We start from the raw sequence: 19563 nt of genomic DNA, 5'->3' as shown, positions 1-19563 counted from the left end.
GACTAGCAACTTCATTGAGTGGAAAATTCAGGGGGTTGGGCTGGTTTTTTAGCTTGAGTATCTGCTTGATCTGCTGCTGAGTAGCTAGATTATCTCTTGCAGCCTTCTGAATGAAATTCTTTTCTATGTCCTCAGTTTGATTGAAGACAGTTGATGCTTCATCATTTCTAAGCTTTCTCCTTGCTTTTGCTGGTAGGTTGTGATTGCATGCCAGTTTTCTTTGATTATCTGTACGTTTTGCAGCAAGATGGCCATGCTCTTGCTTGATATCCTGTATGTAATGAATGTAGTTTTCAGGAGCACATTTTAGCTGATTTTTGAGTGGGGATCCTGTGCGTATGGATGGATTTCCTCTGTATGTGTAGAATGGGTCTTGCAATTAGAAAAGATTGGATTGTTGTACCCATAATTTTTTTATTTTTAAACTATTATGGCAAATCTCAAGCCAAATCCTTCTCTGTTTGTCAAAACAAGAATCATGTTTCAAACTTTGTCTTGTTCATCTATTCTTTTTCTGTTGTCGTTTGTTCAAATTTTGTAAAGGTCAACGAAAGGAACTTTCCAACATATCTTTGACAAGCAAAAGAGGCCTATAGTGGTCCAAGTCATTAGAAAAGCCAAAATATCACTTGGAGTGAGCTTTGAAACATTTTGGGCAAACTTTGAGAAGACAGAAAATTGGACCAAAATTATATGAAATGTAACCTTTGGAGTGGTTCATCCAAATCATATTTTAATTGCAGGTTGACCAGTTTTTAAACAGACAATTATTCAAAGATTGCATTATTGGTAAGCTCCGTCAACAACAACCTAGCTTAGTTTCAGTCGTAAACAGCACATATCAGTAAGATTTCCAGCAGATTGTAACAAACTTTTAGTTGTCATAAACTGATTCCAGCAAGTTTTGACAGAGATATACTTACATTTCGGTCACTATTACATCTTCTGCAGATTTCAGTCATCTAGAATAGCTGCAGAGTGCAAAAAGATTTTCAGGCTTTATAAGATATAAATTAGATTTCAGCAGCTCTCCAAAACATTGAAAAAAATACTTGAAATTAGTCCCACATTCAAAATCAAACATGTTTGTGCAGCTGTGTTGAGTGCGTTTCAGTCAAGGCGCATAAACTGAGTTCAAAATTTACGAGTTAAAATTCATGAACATCACACACATAGATGCTCTTGGAAGCAATGGAGGAGACAGATTGAAAGTGCAGCTAGCTAGTGATAAGACGTGTGCCCTACAAGGGACCAATAAATTTCAAAAAATAAAACAAAAAACATGCCCTAGTTATCAGTCACATGCTCAGCAACAGAGGAGTACATTTTTGAAAGTCAAAATCATTTCTTGTCTGAAGTGTTGCGCGCCTAGGGTGTTGTTGTGTAGCTAGGTCGGATCCCTTCTAGGGCCGACCTAGTGCACAAATGCCAAGTGGCCTGTCGGCCTTGGCATTTGGATATCTCAGTTGATGAGTTTATTTTCAGGCAGGCCCTATTTGGGCGAACCACTTGTGTGCAACTTGTGATTGAGTTAAATGTAACTTGCAACTAGGGGAGACTCATATGTAACTTGTAATATATAGGTCTGACCCTATCCTTGGCGCCAAAAGTATATGGCCGACTTGAAGTCTATTAGGAGGTATCGATTCATATATATACAAGGTCATGATTGCATCAATAGATATGAATTCAATATCATGAAGGACTTGTAGTGTGCTCGGGGGTGACGATAAGAGCTTATCGTCTATGGTTGGGAAGGCAACAGATCTGATGTTTGCCTGTGGTTAACGAGCACTACCATAAAATCAACATGGGGCACCAAAGACAAGATGTGCAAGTTAAAATCTGTAGGAAAGGATACAGGTGGGCACTTTTTTTAGGCTGAACGGATTTTCGTTGGTGAATGTTTACATGATAACATTCAGGTGCGTGCCCTTGGACATCACAACGGGCTTTCAAAAACAAAGGTGATGCGATGACATTGTTAGGTACACACCGTAGACCCCAAATTTAAGATTTTAAAAAACAAAATAGAAAGTATGTTATCAGGCACAAGCCCCTCCAGATTCTAGAATTTGTGTTGGTTCATTTTCAGATTCTGAACCAACCCCCAGAAATGGATCATGAACATTCTGTCTGAAGTGTTAGTAGGTATATGCTGTTACTCATCTTTATCTGTTTACTGTCTTTATTTTCCTTTATGTTGAAATACAGTTCTATACATCTGATATATTGATGGATGTCTAAAGAGATATCAGACCATGTTCAAAGTGTCAGATATCTCCTTAACCTGATGACACTAATATAGACTTCAAGACTTGTGTCTAATAGCGGCAATATTGCCGCTACTACCATCCCTCGGCTGCCAAACTAACAATTACAACTTAATTAACTAGTTTTATTTGCGTACAATATTGCCGCTAACAGTGTCCATGCAACATTGGCTTGGTGTTTTAAGCATAGATGCACTACTCACCAAGTACTCGGCGAGTAGTTAAAACCTGCTGAGTTGTTGGGAAAAAAGTTTCGAGTTTTTTGGCGAGTTTTTCACCAAAACTTGGTGAGTTTCTATAAAAAACTCGGCAACACTAAAAAAAGAGGCCCAAACATGTCAAAAAATAATCTATTTTTGTTTTTTCAAGTCAGTTTCATTCTCTTCATCAAAATATATACATGAAATATAACATTTAAGTATAAGTGACATTTTGAAATGTCACTTATACTTTAAGTTATATTTCATGTATATATTGGCAGGATCTTTGAGAGCGGTTTTAGATCTCTAGGAGTTATAATGCAAATTCTAGGTTTTAGATCTTTTAATTTTTCAAACTTAGTCAAATTTCAGTAATCAATATGCTTTGATCAACATTCTTTCACTCTCTCTATCTCACTCACTTTATCTGCCCCGAATTTTAGACCTATCTATCTCCCTATCACTCTTCCGCTATCCCCCTCTCTACCACTCTCTATCTCACTCTCCCCTCTCTCCCCCAAGATCTAGACCTATCTCTCTACCCCTCTCTTTCTCACCCTTAGACCCCGGCGAGGGGTGCTACCCTCAACCTAATTTTAATTTGCAGATGCTTGGTGGCAAAGTTGGGGTGGAAATACCCCAAATCTCAAAAAATTTGCCCTCAGAATCTTATGTCAACCTTGTAGTTCATCCAATTGTGAGCGCAATTGGAGCTTGTTTGAGCCATCGACACGAAGAAGAGGAGCAAGTTAGCTCAAAAATGCCTCAATGACCTTGTCTTTGTGCAATATAATCTTCAGTTGCGCATAAGGAAGGTAGAGGAAGCACCAGCTGGTTCAATTAATTTGGATGATATAGATCCTTACAGTGACTGGATATCACAGGAGCAACCTCCATTGTTTATAGAAGATGACATCAATGATTTGAAGAGGTAGGCTACGAAGGAGGAGGGGGTGGATTTGGTTTCACAATGGATGACATTGAGGAGGATGAGGAGTCATTGCCAGTGCCAGGTGTAGCTAAAGACAAAGCTACATCTAGGATGGAGGATGAGCCACAGTTTGAGCCAGTCATACCAAGTGAGGAGGCACAATCACGCCCACAACAGATTTATAGGACTAGACCCTCTAGTTCTACCTCTCCCTTAGTTTTTACTAGAGTTGGGAAGAGGAAGATGTAATTGTATAGATTTATTTACTTTTAGTTCTACAAAAATTATTTACTATTTTGCTTAGAGCCATCAGCTTTCCTCACGAGGATGCGATTTTGTGCTCACTTTGCGTTAAATATATCTAGACTCAGCTTGTTTCTTTTGTGTTTTCATTTATTGACTCATGGGATGCATCTTCTCATTGAATTTTGTAAACAAAATGCATTTGTAATTAAATTTAAGGAGTTTTTCAAGTTGCTGAGTTTTTGGCCGAGTACAGGCCAAGTTTTTCCCGAGTTTTTTTTCAGGCCTTGGCAAGTTTTTGCTAATGGTGAGTAGTTCAACTATGGTTTTAAGTATCATATTTCAACATTTGCGTCAACTATCTGTTGTTTATAAGTCTCAGCAATATAAAATTTCCTTTTTAATTAACTTGCTTTGATTTCCTTGACACAGTATTGTAAAAAATTACAAGGACATTTGATAATTATGATGCTGTTGCTTCTGCAGATTGATACTCTTCTTGCATGTGGCGGTCTTTCTAAAAATTCTCTATATATTCAAGAGCATGCTGACATCATTGGTATGAAATATTTTCCCATATATTGTACTGTTCAAATTGTTCTAAATTACTTTTGCTGATGGTAGAAAAGGCATCACAAGAATGACTGTAACTTGATTAAAATGTTGCTAGTGTAGGTTTCCCTGTGATATTACCAAGAGAGAGAGAGTCAGTGCTCTTGGGTGCAGCTATATTGGGTGCAGTTTCTGCTAAGAAATATAACACTCTTCAAGATGCAATGAAAGCGCTTAATGCACCTGGCCAGGTGACTATATACTTACAAAATCTATCCATCAGTAAAAGAAAAAGAAAAATAATAATTGGAAAAGTGTAGGCAACAGACTAAATAATAAAAGAAGAAACTAATAAATGTCCAATGCAATATAATTCTACACTTTTGAAGTTAAGGGTTCATTTCTTAATGTGAAGTAATTGTCGTAAGAAATTTAAAATTTTTCATGTCAAACCAATGGTTAGGATTTAGGTGCCATCAACCTTGTAAATCCTTTAATTTATTGTTTTCCTAAATATCTTTTGTAATTCACCCATAAGAGGTTAAACCATTTAACCAATGGTGGTGAAAGAGACCATGTAAAGGCATAGTTACTTTTACCGTTCGTCCTCTCGGAAAAGGACAAAATAGCTAGGTGACCCCTCTTGGAATATTCTAATTTGAGGTGCTTAGACACTTGTCAAGAGTTGTAAGAGAATATGTGAGGGTTATGGCAATCATTATTGCTATGACAACATCTACGACAATATTTATGGCAAAATCCTTACATAAGTGCACATGCATGAGAGATGCCTTATGACAGCTGTAAGAGCATTTGTAAGAGGCTATTTTGGGAGGTGGGTGTGAGCTTTTCCAGGTGGTTTTGCTGCTTGTTGTTTGGTGATACCATATTGGTATTCATCCTCACAAACTCCTATAAATTGGTGCCTTGAGCTAGTGTTCTTCATTCAGTCTTGTTCAGTTTGCAGGGTAACAGAGTGTTGTCAGGTTTTCCAGAGGTCTACAGAGAAGTGTATTGCTGTTGTATTCTTCATTGAATTAGTAATAACTTGCCTCTCTTTTTGTGGTGGAGTTTTCTCCCAAAAGATTTTCTCCACATAAATTTGGTGTTTCATGTGCAATGATTTTCTTGTTCTTGTTTGATTCTACAATCATTGTGTTAATGGTTAATCTATAGTTTTAGTTTTGCAATAATTTTGAGTTTAAGTTCATATTGCAAGGTTTCTTCACCTTGTTTTTTAACATTTCATATCAGAGCTAATGGTTCTGTTGAGGGAGGGACGCGTTTTTCTATAAGTGTTGAAGTTTTTTTGTTGCAGTGGAAGCTTTTATTTTGTGGGGTTTTTGCAAATTTGAGAAAGGTTGTATACCATGGCCTCCACCTCTCGTCAAGATAATAAGAAGTTGAATGGTACTGATTACGAGATGTGGAAGTTGAAAGTTGAAGATCTCTTTGAAGAGAGAGATCAATGGTTGCTAGTTTCAAAAGAAAAGAAACCAGAGGATTCTACCTTGAGAGATGATGAGTGGAAAAAATTAGACAAGAAGGCACGAGGAACCATTTGGTTGTCACACTGACTTTTTCCTCCTGAATGTCTCCAGATAAGACATTGCATACAAGATTTGGAGGAAAATGGGTGATATCTGTCAAACTAAAAGTTTGTCTAACAAGCTATATTTGAAAAGACGTTTGTATTCTTTGAAAATGAGGGATGCTATGCTAATTCTATTGCTGAACATTGTTAATTTTAGTGATCAGAATTAGGTAAACTCAGAAATTAATTTAAAACGCAAACATACATGACACAAAAGACACCAAAAAACCCTGGGAAAACCCCCCTCCTAGAGGAAAAACTCAGCATCAAAGATCCAGATCAAATCTTTTAGTCATAAGCAGATTACATGTACAATATAGATCAGATTACTTATCTGATTGTGATATCGATCTAGGGCAGATTCACCAAGACTTTGCCCAAACCAGATCAATCAACTTCGCTGTCTCAGAAAGGCAGAATATCGGCGCTACATGGAGAGGAAGATCACAGCAATGTTCAACCACAAGTTCGCCCACCAAGATGCCTAACAAATTCGCTCAACAATCAGACCAGATCGCAGCATAATGGAGGCTTAGATCGCGCACCAACTTCACACAAGGTCACTCAAGTTCGCACAAACTGATTATCTGATTTGATGATCAGATTCGCACATGGTGACAAGATAGGAGATTCAGATCGCATTAGATAGATGAGATATTTGCTTGATAGCTGGATGATAGATGTCTAAGATGAATCTTGTTTATATACAAGATTCATCTTCATAATTTACCCAAGTCAGCTGGGCAAGGTTGCCGCCCTTTTTCATACTTAAATTACATTTTACAGTCTGCCTTTAGCGCTCAATTTAGGGCCTACCTTAATTTTACAAGTTACAATATTGTCCAATTTGGGCCCAGCCCAATAACACACGTAATCGCTCAAGTTATTACAATATATATTTAAATTTTAATTGCCACTAGGCAACATTAAAATTTAGTCAAGTATAATCCGAACTGGCTATTTATTTTCAACAAACATTTGAATGCTTTTAATTTGATTTTAGGTCAGCTTGCATCAATAGATGTTAGCATTGAATGCTCTTTGCCTAATTCTTGGGAAAATCTAATTGTTGCCATAAGTAGTGGTGATTCGAAGCCTAAGATGGATAGTGTGATTCCCATACTTCTCTCGGAAGAGATGAGGAGAAAGACCATGAATGTTGGCTCCCAAGTTGTCTTGCATGTTCGAGGAAGGCCCAAGGAGAAAGGGCCTAAAAGGGATAAAAAGAAGGATAAGTCAAAAGGACTTAAAAAGGCCCTTGGAAAGATCAGAGTTAACTGTTAAGTGTTGGAATTGTGGTAAAAGAGGGCATGTGAAGGAGTGTAGAAACAAGAAAAAGAGTATTGAATCTTCCATGGATAAGTCCTTAGATGATGGCGATTTCAATGCTTTGTTTAATTCAGCTAACTCTTTTAGTAATGATGCTTGGCCTGTTGATTCAGGTGCTTCCTACCATATGACTCCTCACAAGGAGTGTTTTATGAGGGTAAAGGATATGATGGAGGATAAATTTTTCTTGCTGATAACATCTAAGTGAAGATTGTTTGCAAAGGAAAGGTAAAGTTGTGTTTCAGTGATGGGAGGATTGTTTTCATTGATAATGTTTTACATATTCCAAATCTTGCAAGAAGTATACTTTCGGTTTCCAAGTTAAATGATTTTGGAATGCATGTGATATTTGATAAGTTTGGTTGCAAGTTGGTAAGGGGGAGTTTGGTAATTGCTAAAGGATCTTAGACAAGGACTTTGTTTAAGCTACACATTTCTATTCTTTGTAATTCAACTTTTGTAACCAGGACTAAAAGAGCATGTATGTTGTGGCACCACATATTGGGTTACATTGGTGAAAAAGGTCAGAGGATCATTTTAGATGAGAAACTAGTTGAGGAGATTTTTGATTATTCTGTTAGTAAGAGTGATTTTGGTGAGCACTGTGTGTTTGGTAAGAAAAATAGATCTTCATTTCCTAAGGAGTTAATAAAGCTAAGAGACTTTTAAATATTATTAATCTGGATGAATGTAGGAATTATTAGGCAAAAGACCACCTTACACTCCCCAACAAAATGGGGTAGCAAAAAGAATGAACCATACATTAATGGAAAGAGCTAGGAACATGTTAAGTAGTGCGTAGCTAGATAAATGCTATTGGGTTGAAGCTATTGGTACTGCTTGTTATTTGATTAATAGGTCTCCTTGTAAAGCTCTTGTTGATAAAACACCATTTGAAATGTGGTTGGCTAAAAAGCCTTCTGTTCACTTTTAAGGGTCTTTGGTTGTAAGGCTTTTGCTCATGTGTCTCAAGAGAAGCGATCTAAATTGGATCCAAAAGCTTAGAAATGCATCTTTGTAAGATATGGTGAGAATGTAAAAGGTTATAGACTTTGGAATCCTCTAACCTGCAATATGATATTTTTTAGAGATGTGATTTTCAAAGAATTTAGAGCTAGCCGAAAGTTAACTGGGGGTAACCAATAGTTGGATATTTTGGGAATCGAGTTAGAACACATGACCTCAATTTATGTTCATAACAAGCCTAATGGACAATTTCTCCATATGTGGGCCCCACCCTATTTTAGAAGGCTAATTAATCAAGAGGTATCTCGAATTGTGGGGGGCTAAAGTATCATCCAAAGCTTCATTAGAATAATGGCAGTGTGCATTCATAGGGCCCTGGGAACTATGATTCCCGCCCACTCAATCAGAATCAGGGACCAAGATCTTGCCACCTAAACCCTAATTAGGGTTTGTTACATCAAAACCTAATCTTATTGCAAATTATTTAATATCAGCCAATGGGAATGTGACATCCATTTGGCACAAACTTCAAGGAAAAATCCTCCAATGAGAAAAATGATGCCACATGGGATCATAACAAACTATCTTCCAAAAGTTTGTTTCTCTTATCCTTTTGTTTTGTTGCAAATTCAACGAATCTGGACACCATGAATTCAATTTCGATTATTGGTGTAGCAGGCATGTTTTTCAACTGTTCTTCCATGAAGCTCACTTCGTCTAAGGTAGAAGCAAAGGTTTTCTCCCATCCTAGCCCGAAATCTTTAGTCTTGCTAGCAAGTACCATGAATGAGTGGATGTCTTCCAATTGCTTCTCTGAAGGCAATCCGGCTATTCCGAAGAACATAACTTTCACTCTCTTAATCAGCTGATCGACATCTATGTGAATTCCTTCATTCATGTCCTTCTCAAGTATGATTTCAGCTACCTCCACAATCTTATCATGTATCACGTTTATTGCATCATCTACTTGGGTGCAACCACTGTTGATATCTTCGAAGATAACCTTCCTCATTCAGAGAAAATTATACCATTGCTGGAGATCAGGTGACTATCCATCTTTCAATATTCCTCCATTCACCAATGTCTGCTTGGGTAAATTCTTCTTTGCTTGCAGTCTCGGCATGGTATGATCTCTAGTGAAAGTGAAAACATCATATGCTGCCATGAAGATTTGAGTTCTTTCAAGAGCACTTGAGACTTTATCAAAATCCTTACTAGCTCTTTCACAAATGCATTTGCCTTCTTGAAAGTCTTATTTATCCAACTCTCCATCAGGTGAGATGAAGTTCTCATTTTCTCTAAATTGTCAACTGATTCTGGAGGAAGCAGCGATGGGGGTGTGCTTGAAGGATCATGTTGCCTTAGCAATTCCTTGAATTGCTGCAGGTAGCTTCTCAACGGACTCATTTCTCTCTCTAGTTTCTTGTTCTTCTCTACTCCCAGCTTCAACATATCCTTCACTGTATCATTCAAGTCTTTCATCGCCTGTTTAGTGGTGGGAGGACCTAAGTCAGTAGTCTCCAAGTCATAATCTTCTGCTGTGATCTCATTTTCAAGTTTATGTACTCTTGGAGTAGCAATCTGTATCACTTGAGATCCTGTACTATCCTTTGTTATCTTTGACATCTTAGTAGCTTTCTTCTTCTCAGCTGTCTCTTGAGTTCTATTCAGGAAATTGTCTAGTCATCTAGATGTTCTTCCTCTATCACTATGACTTTGCTAATCTCTCTTTAAGCCACATTGGGATAGAAGATTTATTTTCTCCTACTTGCACCTCCTTGAGTTGCTGATCTTCTTTGGGTGGAGAAGTTATTGTTGTCATTTTATGATACCCTTGGTCCATCAGTGAGAACCGATCAGAGAAATGTTCCATGGACCAGTGCTGCCCCAGTTGATCAAGGACAAGGCCAATGGTCATAAAGTGTTAAGTGTTGTCTTGTCGGAAACCCAAGTTTCCCAAGTCTTCCAACCCTAGAGACCCAAGTTTCCCAAGTCTTCCAACCTCGGAGACCCAAGTTTCCCAACTCTTCCAAACCTTGGAAACCCAGGTTTCCCAAGTCTTCTAACCCCGAAAACCCAAGTTTCCCAAGTCTTTCAAACCTTGGAAACCCAAGTTTCCCAAGTCTTCCAACCCCAGAATCCTAGTCAGATATGCAGAGCTGATGGAGCTAGAAGAAATCAAAAGGCCATGCAAATCCTCAGTATTCATCAAGGATAGGTCAAAAGAAGTTTTGACAGAAAGGCCACTCATAGGGCCTTCGGGGTTGGTGACCTTCTCCTAAAGTGGGATGCCGACGGAGCCAAACTAGGTAGGCACTCCAAATTTGATGCGATTTGGAATGGCCCACATGTTATCATCAGCTGCAAGGAGGCCAATTCTTTCCATCTATCCAGAATTAGTGGTGAGGCCCTCCCCATTGCAGTCAATGGCATCCACCTTATAGCTTGTTCTTGAGGTGATTTATGACCCTTGTAAATAATTTTCTCAGCTTTCCAAGAAGTGCACGGGCACAAGCTATTCTCCCCTGGAATAGTAGAGTTTTGATCTTTTGTAGGTTGCGGACGCAGAGGTTTTTCATCTTGTTGCAGGCTTGACTTTGCACCCAATGGATCTCCCAGGCTATTGATCATTATTCCTAGTAGGCTTGCCACCCCCTTTGAGTTGCGAAAAATGTTGACCATTTTTGTGTCAACTTTAGCCATGTAGATAACCAATCTGAGAAATCATCAATGGATAAAACCCCGCATATTTCCCTAAGGCCTAAACCCTAAACCCTTAAGGTATTTTTGCCTTACTCATTTTTTGGCATTTTTCTATTTTGTTGTTGACTGACGCAGGTGGTCATTTCACTTAAAACTTACCAGCTGGAGTGTCTCTTTTCCATCCCGGGATTGGCCCCATTTTATTGGCTATTGGCAAGCAGGAAGCTATTGTTGCCGTGACCGCTTGATCGTAGGGTTTGTTGACATTGGCGGTCACTTCCGCTTAACCTTGTGAAGCTGCGATGGGCCTTTGGTGGTTAGGTCTACTGCTTGGGTTCATGGTTCGCTACTGTTGGCACTCACTGCTGCTTGACCATGCGATGTTGCGATGGACCTATTGCAGTTACCGCCAGTGGTTGGCCGCAGGGTTCGCAGCGGTCAGGGATAAAATCTTTTTCAGGTTGTGATGTGATGATGGGATTTGTGGTGGCCATCGATAGTTAGGTCGCATCATCGCGGCGGTCAGGGACAAGGGTTATCTCAGGTTGCGATCTTGCACTTGGTGGCTAACAGTTAGGTGAATGCTAGGCCACATCATCGCGGCTTCTTTGTAACCGTCGTGGCCCAAGCTGGGAGTGTGCAATTGATGGGCTCAGATAGATGATGGGGCCAACAAAATTCAACGAACCAGTGACAACCGTCTGATTTCACTTAAGGGCGAGATCGATGGCTATGTTTTAATCTCTTGTTGAGGCCTTTTTGGTTGTCCCCGGTATTTTTTTCAGGCGTCCCCGTCCCAAGGACGTCTCGGGGACAAGGGAATCCTAGGGGACGTCCCCATAAATTCTGCATATTAACAGTGAATTTTGACAATGAATTCTATAAGCAATTTGACTTTGACTCTCAATTTAACACAAATTTGGCATAAGAACTCTACTAGTTCTTATATGTTAAGGTTCTTATATAATATATTTTAATTTTTTTGTATTTTTATATAGCCGTCCCCTTTGCCGTCCCTTTGTCGTCCCCTAGCCGTCCCCAAAATTGGCAAAAAAAATCATCGTCCCGGAAACGCGTACCCTATCCCCTGCCGTCCCCGTTCCGAAAACTCGGGGTAACATAGCTTTTTGGGGGTCTTCTAGGCGCATCTCAACCATTCATCCACGCGTGAAGAGAATATCCAATGGCCAAGATTCAAATCTAGGGATAAATGTTAGAATTCAAATGTTGCCATGGTGGTGGTCGACCTATCAAGTCAAAATTTAATGCAGGTCCTCAACGACACACCATATCTGATCAAATTGAGTTCCAATCAATTCTAGTCGATGCAGGACGACATCCATTACTTCGCCATGACTTCCGCGAATGTTCTCTCAGCCACCCATGCCCATTTATTGCAGAATAAAGACTTTTTGGGTCTAACAAAGGACTTTCAAATGCCATCCCAATGTAGGGACTTCTTTTTCAGACACGAAACATCAGATCAATCAGTCTGATATGATCCTCCTTCCTTTGTGACCTAACCCTAGTTAGTTTAGGGTTTCAGAACCAAATGATCCATCTGAGTTATGCCTGATCTATAAAGGCAAATTTGTAACATATTCTTAGGGTTTTTTTCCCTTTTCTCTTATGGAAGTCTCTTCTGTAACTGTAATATACCTCGCCTTTGCATCAATTAAGTTAACCTTTTTACCTCTTTCTAAGTTCATTTACCTTGTGCAAATTATCTTTGCCTTTATTATGAATGTGTTTTCTTAATTGTTTTGTTTGATTTATATGTTGTATCAACTCTGCTTATGAGGATTGTATGTGGATGTTTCAGTCCTTTTCAGTTCCTTATTAAGTTCTGATTAAGGATAGGAACCTGTGTATGCTTTGGGTTGCTCCACTGATGTCTTGTGTAGTCATAGGTAGAGGAAAGATCACTTCAATCTTGGTGTATCGCCTCTTTTCCCTTTCAGCATTCTTTCTCCCTTTTCCCCTCTAGATCATTGGAATAGGTTTAAGTGTTGGGTTGGTCCAACACTGCACCTTGATTGGAAAGGAAGCCGGCCTTCTCTGGAGACTCAACCTCACATGCGCAAGTCCCACACTTGGAGGTTGTTTCCATGTTTCACAAGGTTGTTGAACATTAGTGTTCAACAAGGGTGCAAACTTTTGTGACAACAGTGAATTCGTTAGACAAGGTGAATTCACCATGCTAGCAAAAAAATGGCAAAGTTTGTCCCATTGATAGGTAAGAAATAACAAACTTGTGGCAGAAATACAAAAAAAAGTCTCACATTATTCACGGGTCCACCAGGTATCATTCTGAACAAATCCATAGGGAGTTTCAAGAACCTTGTCCGTATCCTTGACGAATTGAATTTGAATCTGAACCCAGTTCAAATTGGACCAGAACCCAGGGGGTCAAGGGGAGGGATCAGAAACAATAGATATATCAAATTTAAAGTGGATCCATCCACAAAATGAGTTTTATAGGGTCAATTTTTCATCTAGATATTGAATACTAATAGGTAAATGATTCGTGTGATATAAGGTAACCATAAAACCTTGACATGAGAGGGTTTGCATAGCAATTAGGTGTCCCAATTGAAGTTGCATCCAACATTGGATCTGCATGCCTCTATCATGTGACACATGTTTCCATCTTGGTTTTGGTCTTTTTGGCTATTTTTAGCATTTTCCTATTATATCTTGCAATGTCATTTTTCATATTTGACCACCTGAAGTTTGGTGCCCCAATTTGTCCTCATTCAACTTTCAATAAGATGCTCCATGATAAATATAACAACTTATCAAAATATTGGTCAAGATTCTAATGCAACTTCCCTCTTACATGCCCTTACACATCATAGATTCTGCCATATGTAACTCCCTTTATGATGACCTAACACACACAACAAGATGTCCATACATGGCCAACCCATGCCACCTCAAAGTGGGATGCCTACCTCCTCATGTGAGGCCAAAATACACTAAAAAAAGAAGTTTAGTAAGCCTCCAAGTGATATACCAACTTTCACAAGAAGACAAAATCACTAGAAGACGAAATAACAAGTGCATACAAAATATATTAAAATGAACATCAGGAATGCAAGGTTGAGATACCTTTCTCAACACTAATATTAACTATTTAATTAGCTTTTCATAGAATTTAGGCGTTTGGTGCTTCAACTAGAGTTTGATCTTTCATAAAACCTTTGAATTACAATGGTCATGGCCTAGTGAAGTCAGAGACAAGAACAAGATAATCTTCAAGAATCAGCACAAAAGAGAAATTTATTAACATGTTTGGATGACTAAGTAGGATGATGAAACTAAAAAATGAGTTGCATTAGAAAGTATGAACATTAAAAAAAACACAGAGCTGAAAGACTGATTGTCACCAGAACAACAGAAGAACTAGAGTGGAGAGAATCAAAACAAGTAAACCCAAGACAATCTGGAAGAGAGAAAACTATCTGATAGAAATATATATATCCATGTTAAAGAATGCCCTTTGACAAAACCAACCAAAGGAAGCTTATGTAGATGGAAGTTGGAGACTAGGGTCTAAGTTCAAAGTTTTGCTAATTCGTATCAAATTCAGGAGCTGTGCAACATGTAGCTTTGTGATAGATCACCATGAGGGGGCCAATATAGGATTTGATAATTGTTGATGTGTTTTATTATGAAATCTCAAACACAGAATAAAATACTAAGTAGTCTACCCCCTCTTGAACAAGGAAACCTTATATGCCAAACAATGTGATCAAATAAGGCTACCCCAAGGTTTCTTTAGTCAGGTCTTGATCTGCAATTGAATAGTCTCAGTGAAAATGATTTGATTCGCTGGTATCACAAAGGAACTTACTCTTTGCTGGAACTTGCAAACTAACTTGATTCCTCAAACAAAGAAATATCAAAAGAGATAGGAAATCTAATCTAAGACCTAAGGACAATGATAATAATGGATAATGCTTTAGATAGACAAATTCTCTATGGAACTACTTTCTACTTAACCAAAGATAGCTCACAACACCATAGAAAGAGTGCAATCTTCTAAGGTAGTGAAAGATTTTCATATTGCAGATATTCATTCAAATCTCTTATCGGTGCAATCCAAATGAAGCATTCACAGTCAAACTATTACCAATTTTAAGGTTCAGACTAACCATGCAAAGCAACTTGCAATTAACAAATCGCCAATGGTATGAACCAAGGAATTCATCAAAAATCTTCACATATCACCATCATAACCTATGAACTTCAACAAAATTTGAGAAGTAGAAAGAAACCATGTGAAATGTAAAATCAAGACACAAAGATCCACGATAGCTTCAATGAAAGTTACGTATTGATTCGACCTAGTCTTGGCAACAATCTCTAGCGTCCTCCTCCAACTTTGAGACTACTTGGATATGCTACGACTCCATTCTTAACCCCTTACAAATGAAAAGGCCAAGCCTTTTATAGACTTTGAACTACAAATGAAGGGTTAGGATTGATTCTAAATCAATGCTCAAGATTTGAACAATAAAACCCTAATAAGGGCTAGTTATAACTAACGCCACTTTGACCAGTGAAAATTATATTGCTTTCAATACATGTCCTTTTAGATGAAAGACCAATAAGAAACAAGGTAAGGTATATTCAATGATATTTTATGAGTGCCACGTCACCTACTCCTTTGAATGAAATAAGTTCAATGCACTTGGACATGTTGACGTGGCATCACCGGATTGGTTGATGATGATTAGGCACCACATCAACATGCATATCTCTTGATATTCAACGTCATCACCTTGCTTGATTGATTGTGATGGTTCATATTCCCAAATTGCATCATCTTGATCAAGTTTCTAACTTTGATAAACTCTTCTAAAACTATCTTGCTTCCTTGATCATTCTTGCATTTCATTTTCATGTTTGGGAATCCTCCTTATAGGACATTTCTGGATCCTGAACTCCTTGATGTAGTTCTTGACTTTATGTGGTGGTTTCCTTTGTGTTCACTACCCTTGACTTTGATTTTCATTATCCTTGACTTTGATTTTCTCATCTTGCATTGATGCTTTTGTTGTTGTAGTATGTTCTATGTGGTTTTCCTCTGCATTTTTGTTTTCCTTCCTTTCATCTTGGATTTCTAAAGGGAATCCAAGGTCGATGTAGAGTCTTCCTTGTCTTCATTTTGGATCCCTTCTTGAAGTGTGAATGTTGTCTATCATGGCATTGTTGTCTTCCAAGTTGCACCTTCTTCTTGAGATTGTTGATCCTGCCCTTTGCATTGTTGAGTTCCTCGAACATGTTGATCTTGATTTACTCATGGTTGTGTGTCTTCATGTCATGGAGTAACCCTTCTCTATCAGCATCTTGGATATCTTGATCTTGATCTCCTCGTGTAGATGAATCTTTCCATGTTGTAGATCAATCTGCCATGTTGTATTGTGAAGTTCCTTTCCCTGTTCCATGCCTCATTCCTGAAATGAGAAAACACCTTGAATCAAAATGCAAGAAAATCGTAATGAGAAATGTTAACTCAAAAACTTGCACTCTTGATTCATGCTGATAACTGTGTGAAACAAACTCCATCCAAAAAATTACATTAAGAATTCACAAAATTTGCTTCATAGGATGTTTCTCAAACCCTTCCAAAATCTTTAAATAGCACTTTCGAGCTGGGAAATCACATGGGAATGAGGAATGATGCTTTCAAATTTGGAAATGATGATCCACGTCTGAAAAATGCACAAACTGGTGAGGAAATTAGTTCAGATCTGCATGTGTTAATTCACCTCTTCCTCACAATTTACCTCCCTTGCTTTTAGACCCGATTTCCTTTGATGAAATTTGCTCTGGTAATGCTGGAATTCATCTTTTTTCACTACAAAATCTGCTAGAGATTGTTTCTTTATTCTTCTGCTCTGCTGTGAAGGTGAAAATCTGATTTCTTTGGAATTACAACATGACTTTTTTCCTTAATGAATCGCCTCCTTACTGTTCACAATAGCAATCTCTTTTCCTTTCAAATTCAACACCTGTCTTTAGGTCTGATTTCCTGCTCTAAATTCTCACCATCTGCTGTAAAGACTCGGTACCTCTCTGCCCTGATTCGCATTGCATTTGTGAAATTCGCTTTGATTACTTTGATTTGTTGTGAAGAAATGATTCTTTACCCTTGCATATATATGTTTCAAACATTATAATTCTCCCTCCTTTTAAAATTCGGCCAGCCTACCATCTTGCTATTAATTTGCAATTTAAAACATTTTGAAATTCTTTCAAGGTCAGCCAGCTTCACTTAAAATTGTTTTGGAGGGAAATTAATCAGGTCTGCCTGATTAGCAAATGCATTTGAAAGGGGTATATATATATAAGGTCAAGCGCTTCATCCTCTAACCACCCAATTCACGATTAATTTAATTAATTCTGCTCTGCTTTTAATTTTGATTCGCACTACTCTTTAGGTCTGATCTGCATCTAAATGCCAAGAATTGATGGTGAACATAATTGTTTTGATTCCCCATATATAGCGCTCCATTTCAAGGAATTTCACCCCTTAATTAGGCCAACCTGATTATTGTTTAAATTGTTTTTCTCTACCTTTACTAGGCCGACTTGATCCTAGGAGAGCGCATTTCCAATGGCCACAAGGATTCTTCATGGGCAGGATTTAACATGAAGCAAGAAATTTGCAATGTTTGAGAGCATTTTTACAATAGACAAGGAAATTGAGAGCGGGTTTCCACGTGTTAGAGCAATTATTTTCTAAATATGACATTTAAATGAGCTTTCTTTTCTGGGAAGTATACATTATATCCCCCAAGTAGCAGTTTGTAAGACAGTTATGTTTTATGTTTAATCACTTTATGACCATTATATGTACTGTTTGATTTTGACTATACTCATGCAAATAACCTTATAATGAAAATGTAAGGATTTTTAACTGTGTGCAGGTATTCTATCCATCACAAGATCCCAAGGTGAAGAAATATCATGATGCAAAATATCGTATTTTTCGTGCACTCTATGAGCAACAAGTCTCCTTTAGATCAATGATAAGTGATGCTCTTGGCTAGCATCATACTTAATTTGTTCATTGCCTTGAAGCACGTTCACCATATCTACCATTGCCTTGATGTGCAGGCATAATATATTTCACCTTCCAAAATATGAGTAATTGTAAATTAGTTGTCCTGTTGGCCTCATTTACGGAGTAAATCTTTCACTGATAATTAAATAAAATATGTATTTATGTGCACGGGGCAAATAAGTTCTATTCAAATTTGTATGTGTAGACTCACAATGTTAATAAGGCTCAAAATGGAAAGGGTGATCCTATCATGGAAATGCTCTATAATGAGGCTTCACGCAATTACAGAAGAACACTCATTTGGGTTTAAATTTTTATTTCTGGAAATAATTTTTATGTTTCTCAGCCTTCGTAGCCTATTTGGCATTGTTATCAAACATGGCGCTTGATGAGTAAGTTTACCAAATATAGTCTCCAAGAGATTGCATTATCTTTCATTCAAAGAGATTGGCCTTTTAAACTAGAGTGTGATTCAATACACTAATTGCCGATACAAATACTGTTGCATTTCTTTTTCTCTATTTTTGATTATCCTAGTAATAAATTTTCATAAGGTTAGATTTAGATTTTCTGCAATTCCTGTAACTGCATTCTTCTCAGTGGACTGCTCTTTTATTTGAGGAGAAACACAAACTTATCTAGTGAGTCAAGTTTTTTTCTGAATATTTTAGACATTACAACCCTGATTTGAAGAAATATTATTAGTATCTTAAAATTTGTTTTTCCCTAATTTTTGAAAGCTAATTTTTTTGGTTGATCTGATTTCTTCATGGTAAGTCTTGATATTTGTTTCTGTATAAATCTTACAGCACCACTTTTGTTTGATTTAGAGCAAAAACTACTCCATTCTCCCATTGTACAACTACGAGGGTCACATAGATGTAGAGAAACTTGAGGGTCAGGACATAAAAATGATATCCACAACAATGTTGTTGTTACAAATTGATTGCCTAAGGTTCAACAATAAGTCTGCCACCGGGCTGCTGCCCTGTTAGGACTTTGGGGGTGTGACTATTATCACTCACCTTTTTTATTTGTGAATATGTGCAAAATCATTTTATAAATGGTAATAGAGACATTTATTCATCAAAAAATATCTGCCATTGTTTTTCTAATATTTATTAAAGATATAATATAAATCTTTTTGGTTAAAGTTGACTATGTATATAAGGACCTGTCCTTTCTTCGAATATATAATCCACAAATTGTATAAAAATCATCATGGTTTTCAATATCTCTAGAGATTTCTCTCTTTACCCCCTTTGCTCCTTAAAACCCCCACTAGCTTCTTCCTTTTTAGTCTTGTCACCTCTGCCTATCCTAACTCCTAAACTAGGTACAATTGAAAAATCACACACTACAACCTTACACAAATGAAGCCAACTCAATTTACACCAACTAGCCATTTAGGCACAGACAACATTATGAGAACAATGAAGTGAAAGCCACCATGAGTCATGAATCATCAACGAACCTCCCTCTTAATAAGAAATAATTATTTGAAACGTTCACAATAGAAATCATAACTTCCCCGCAATCCCAACTGTCATCAACTAGGTAAAACATCATATCAAACATTGCCAAATAATTGGCTAAAGGAACACCAGTGCTTACAACTACCATATTTTCAAAGCACGTGGTCCATCCAAAAGTGGGTAATATCACTCCAGCTCATCTAACTACCTTAGATCCCTTAT

General features: G+C 37.7%; 1 protein-coding gene across 4 annotated transcripts in view; it reads left to right on the top strand.

The window, feature by feature from the left end:
* The window catches only part of LOC131049784 (uncharacterized), a 121254-nt gene extending 102958 nt beyond the window's left edge, over positions 1-18296 (top strand). For all 4 annotated transcript variants that reach the window (XM_057983855.2, XM_057983853.2, XM_057983854.2 and 1 more), the window contains 3 exons: positions 4134-4206; positions 4323-4450; positions 17730-18296. In XM_057983855.2, coding sequence (XP_057839838.2) covers positions 4134-4206; positions 4323-4450; positions 17730-17852 — 324 coding nt within the window. In that variant the 3' untranslated portion in view covers positions 17853-18296. The remainder of the gene's footprint in view (positions 1-4133; positions 4207-4322; positions 4451-17729) is intronic.
* Positions 18297-19563: the final 1267 nt, after the last annotated feature.

Source organism: Cryptomeria japonica, chromosome 5 (assembly GCF_030272615.1).
Source record: "Cryptomeria japonica chromosome 5, Sugi_1.0, whole genome shotgun sequence".
Classification (NCBI taxonomy): domain Eukaryota; kingdom Viridiplantae; phylum Streptophyta; class Pinopsida; order Cupressales; family Cupressaceae; genus Cryptomeria; species Cryptomeria japonica.
This window is presented reverse-complemented; position numbering and strand designations above follow the sequence as displayed.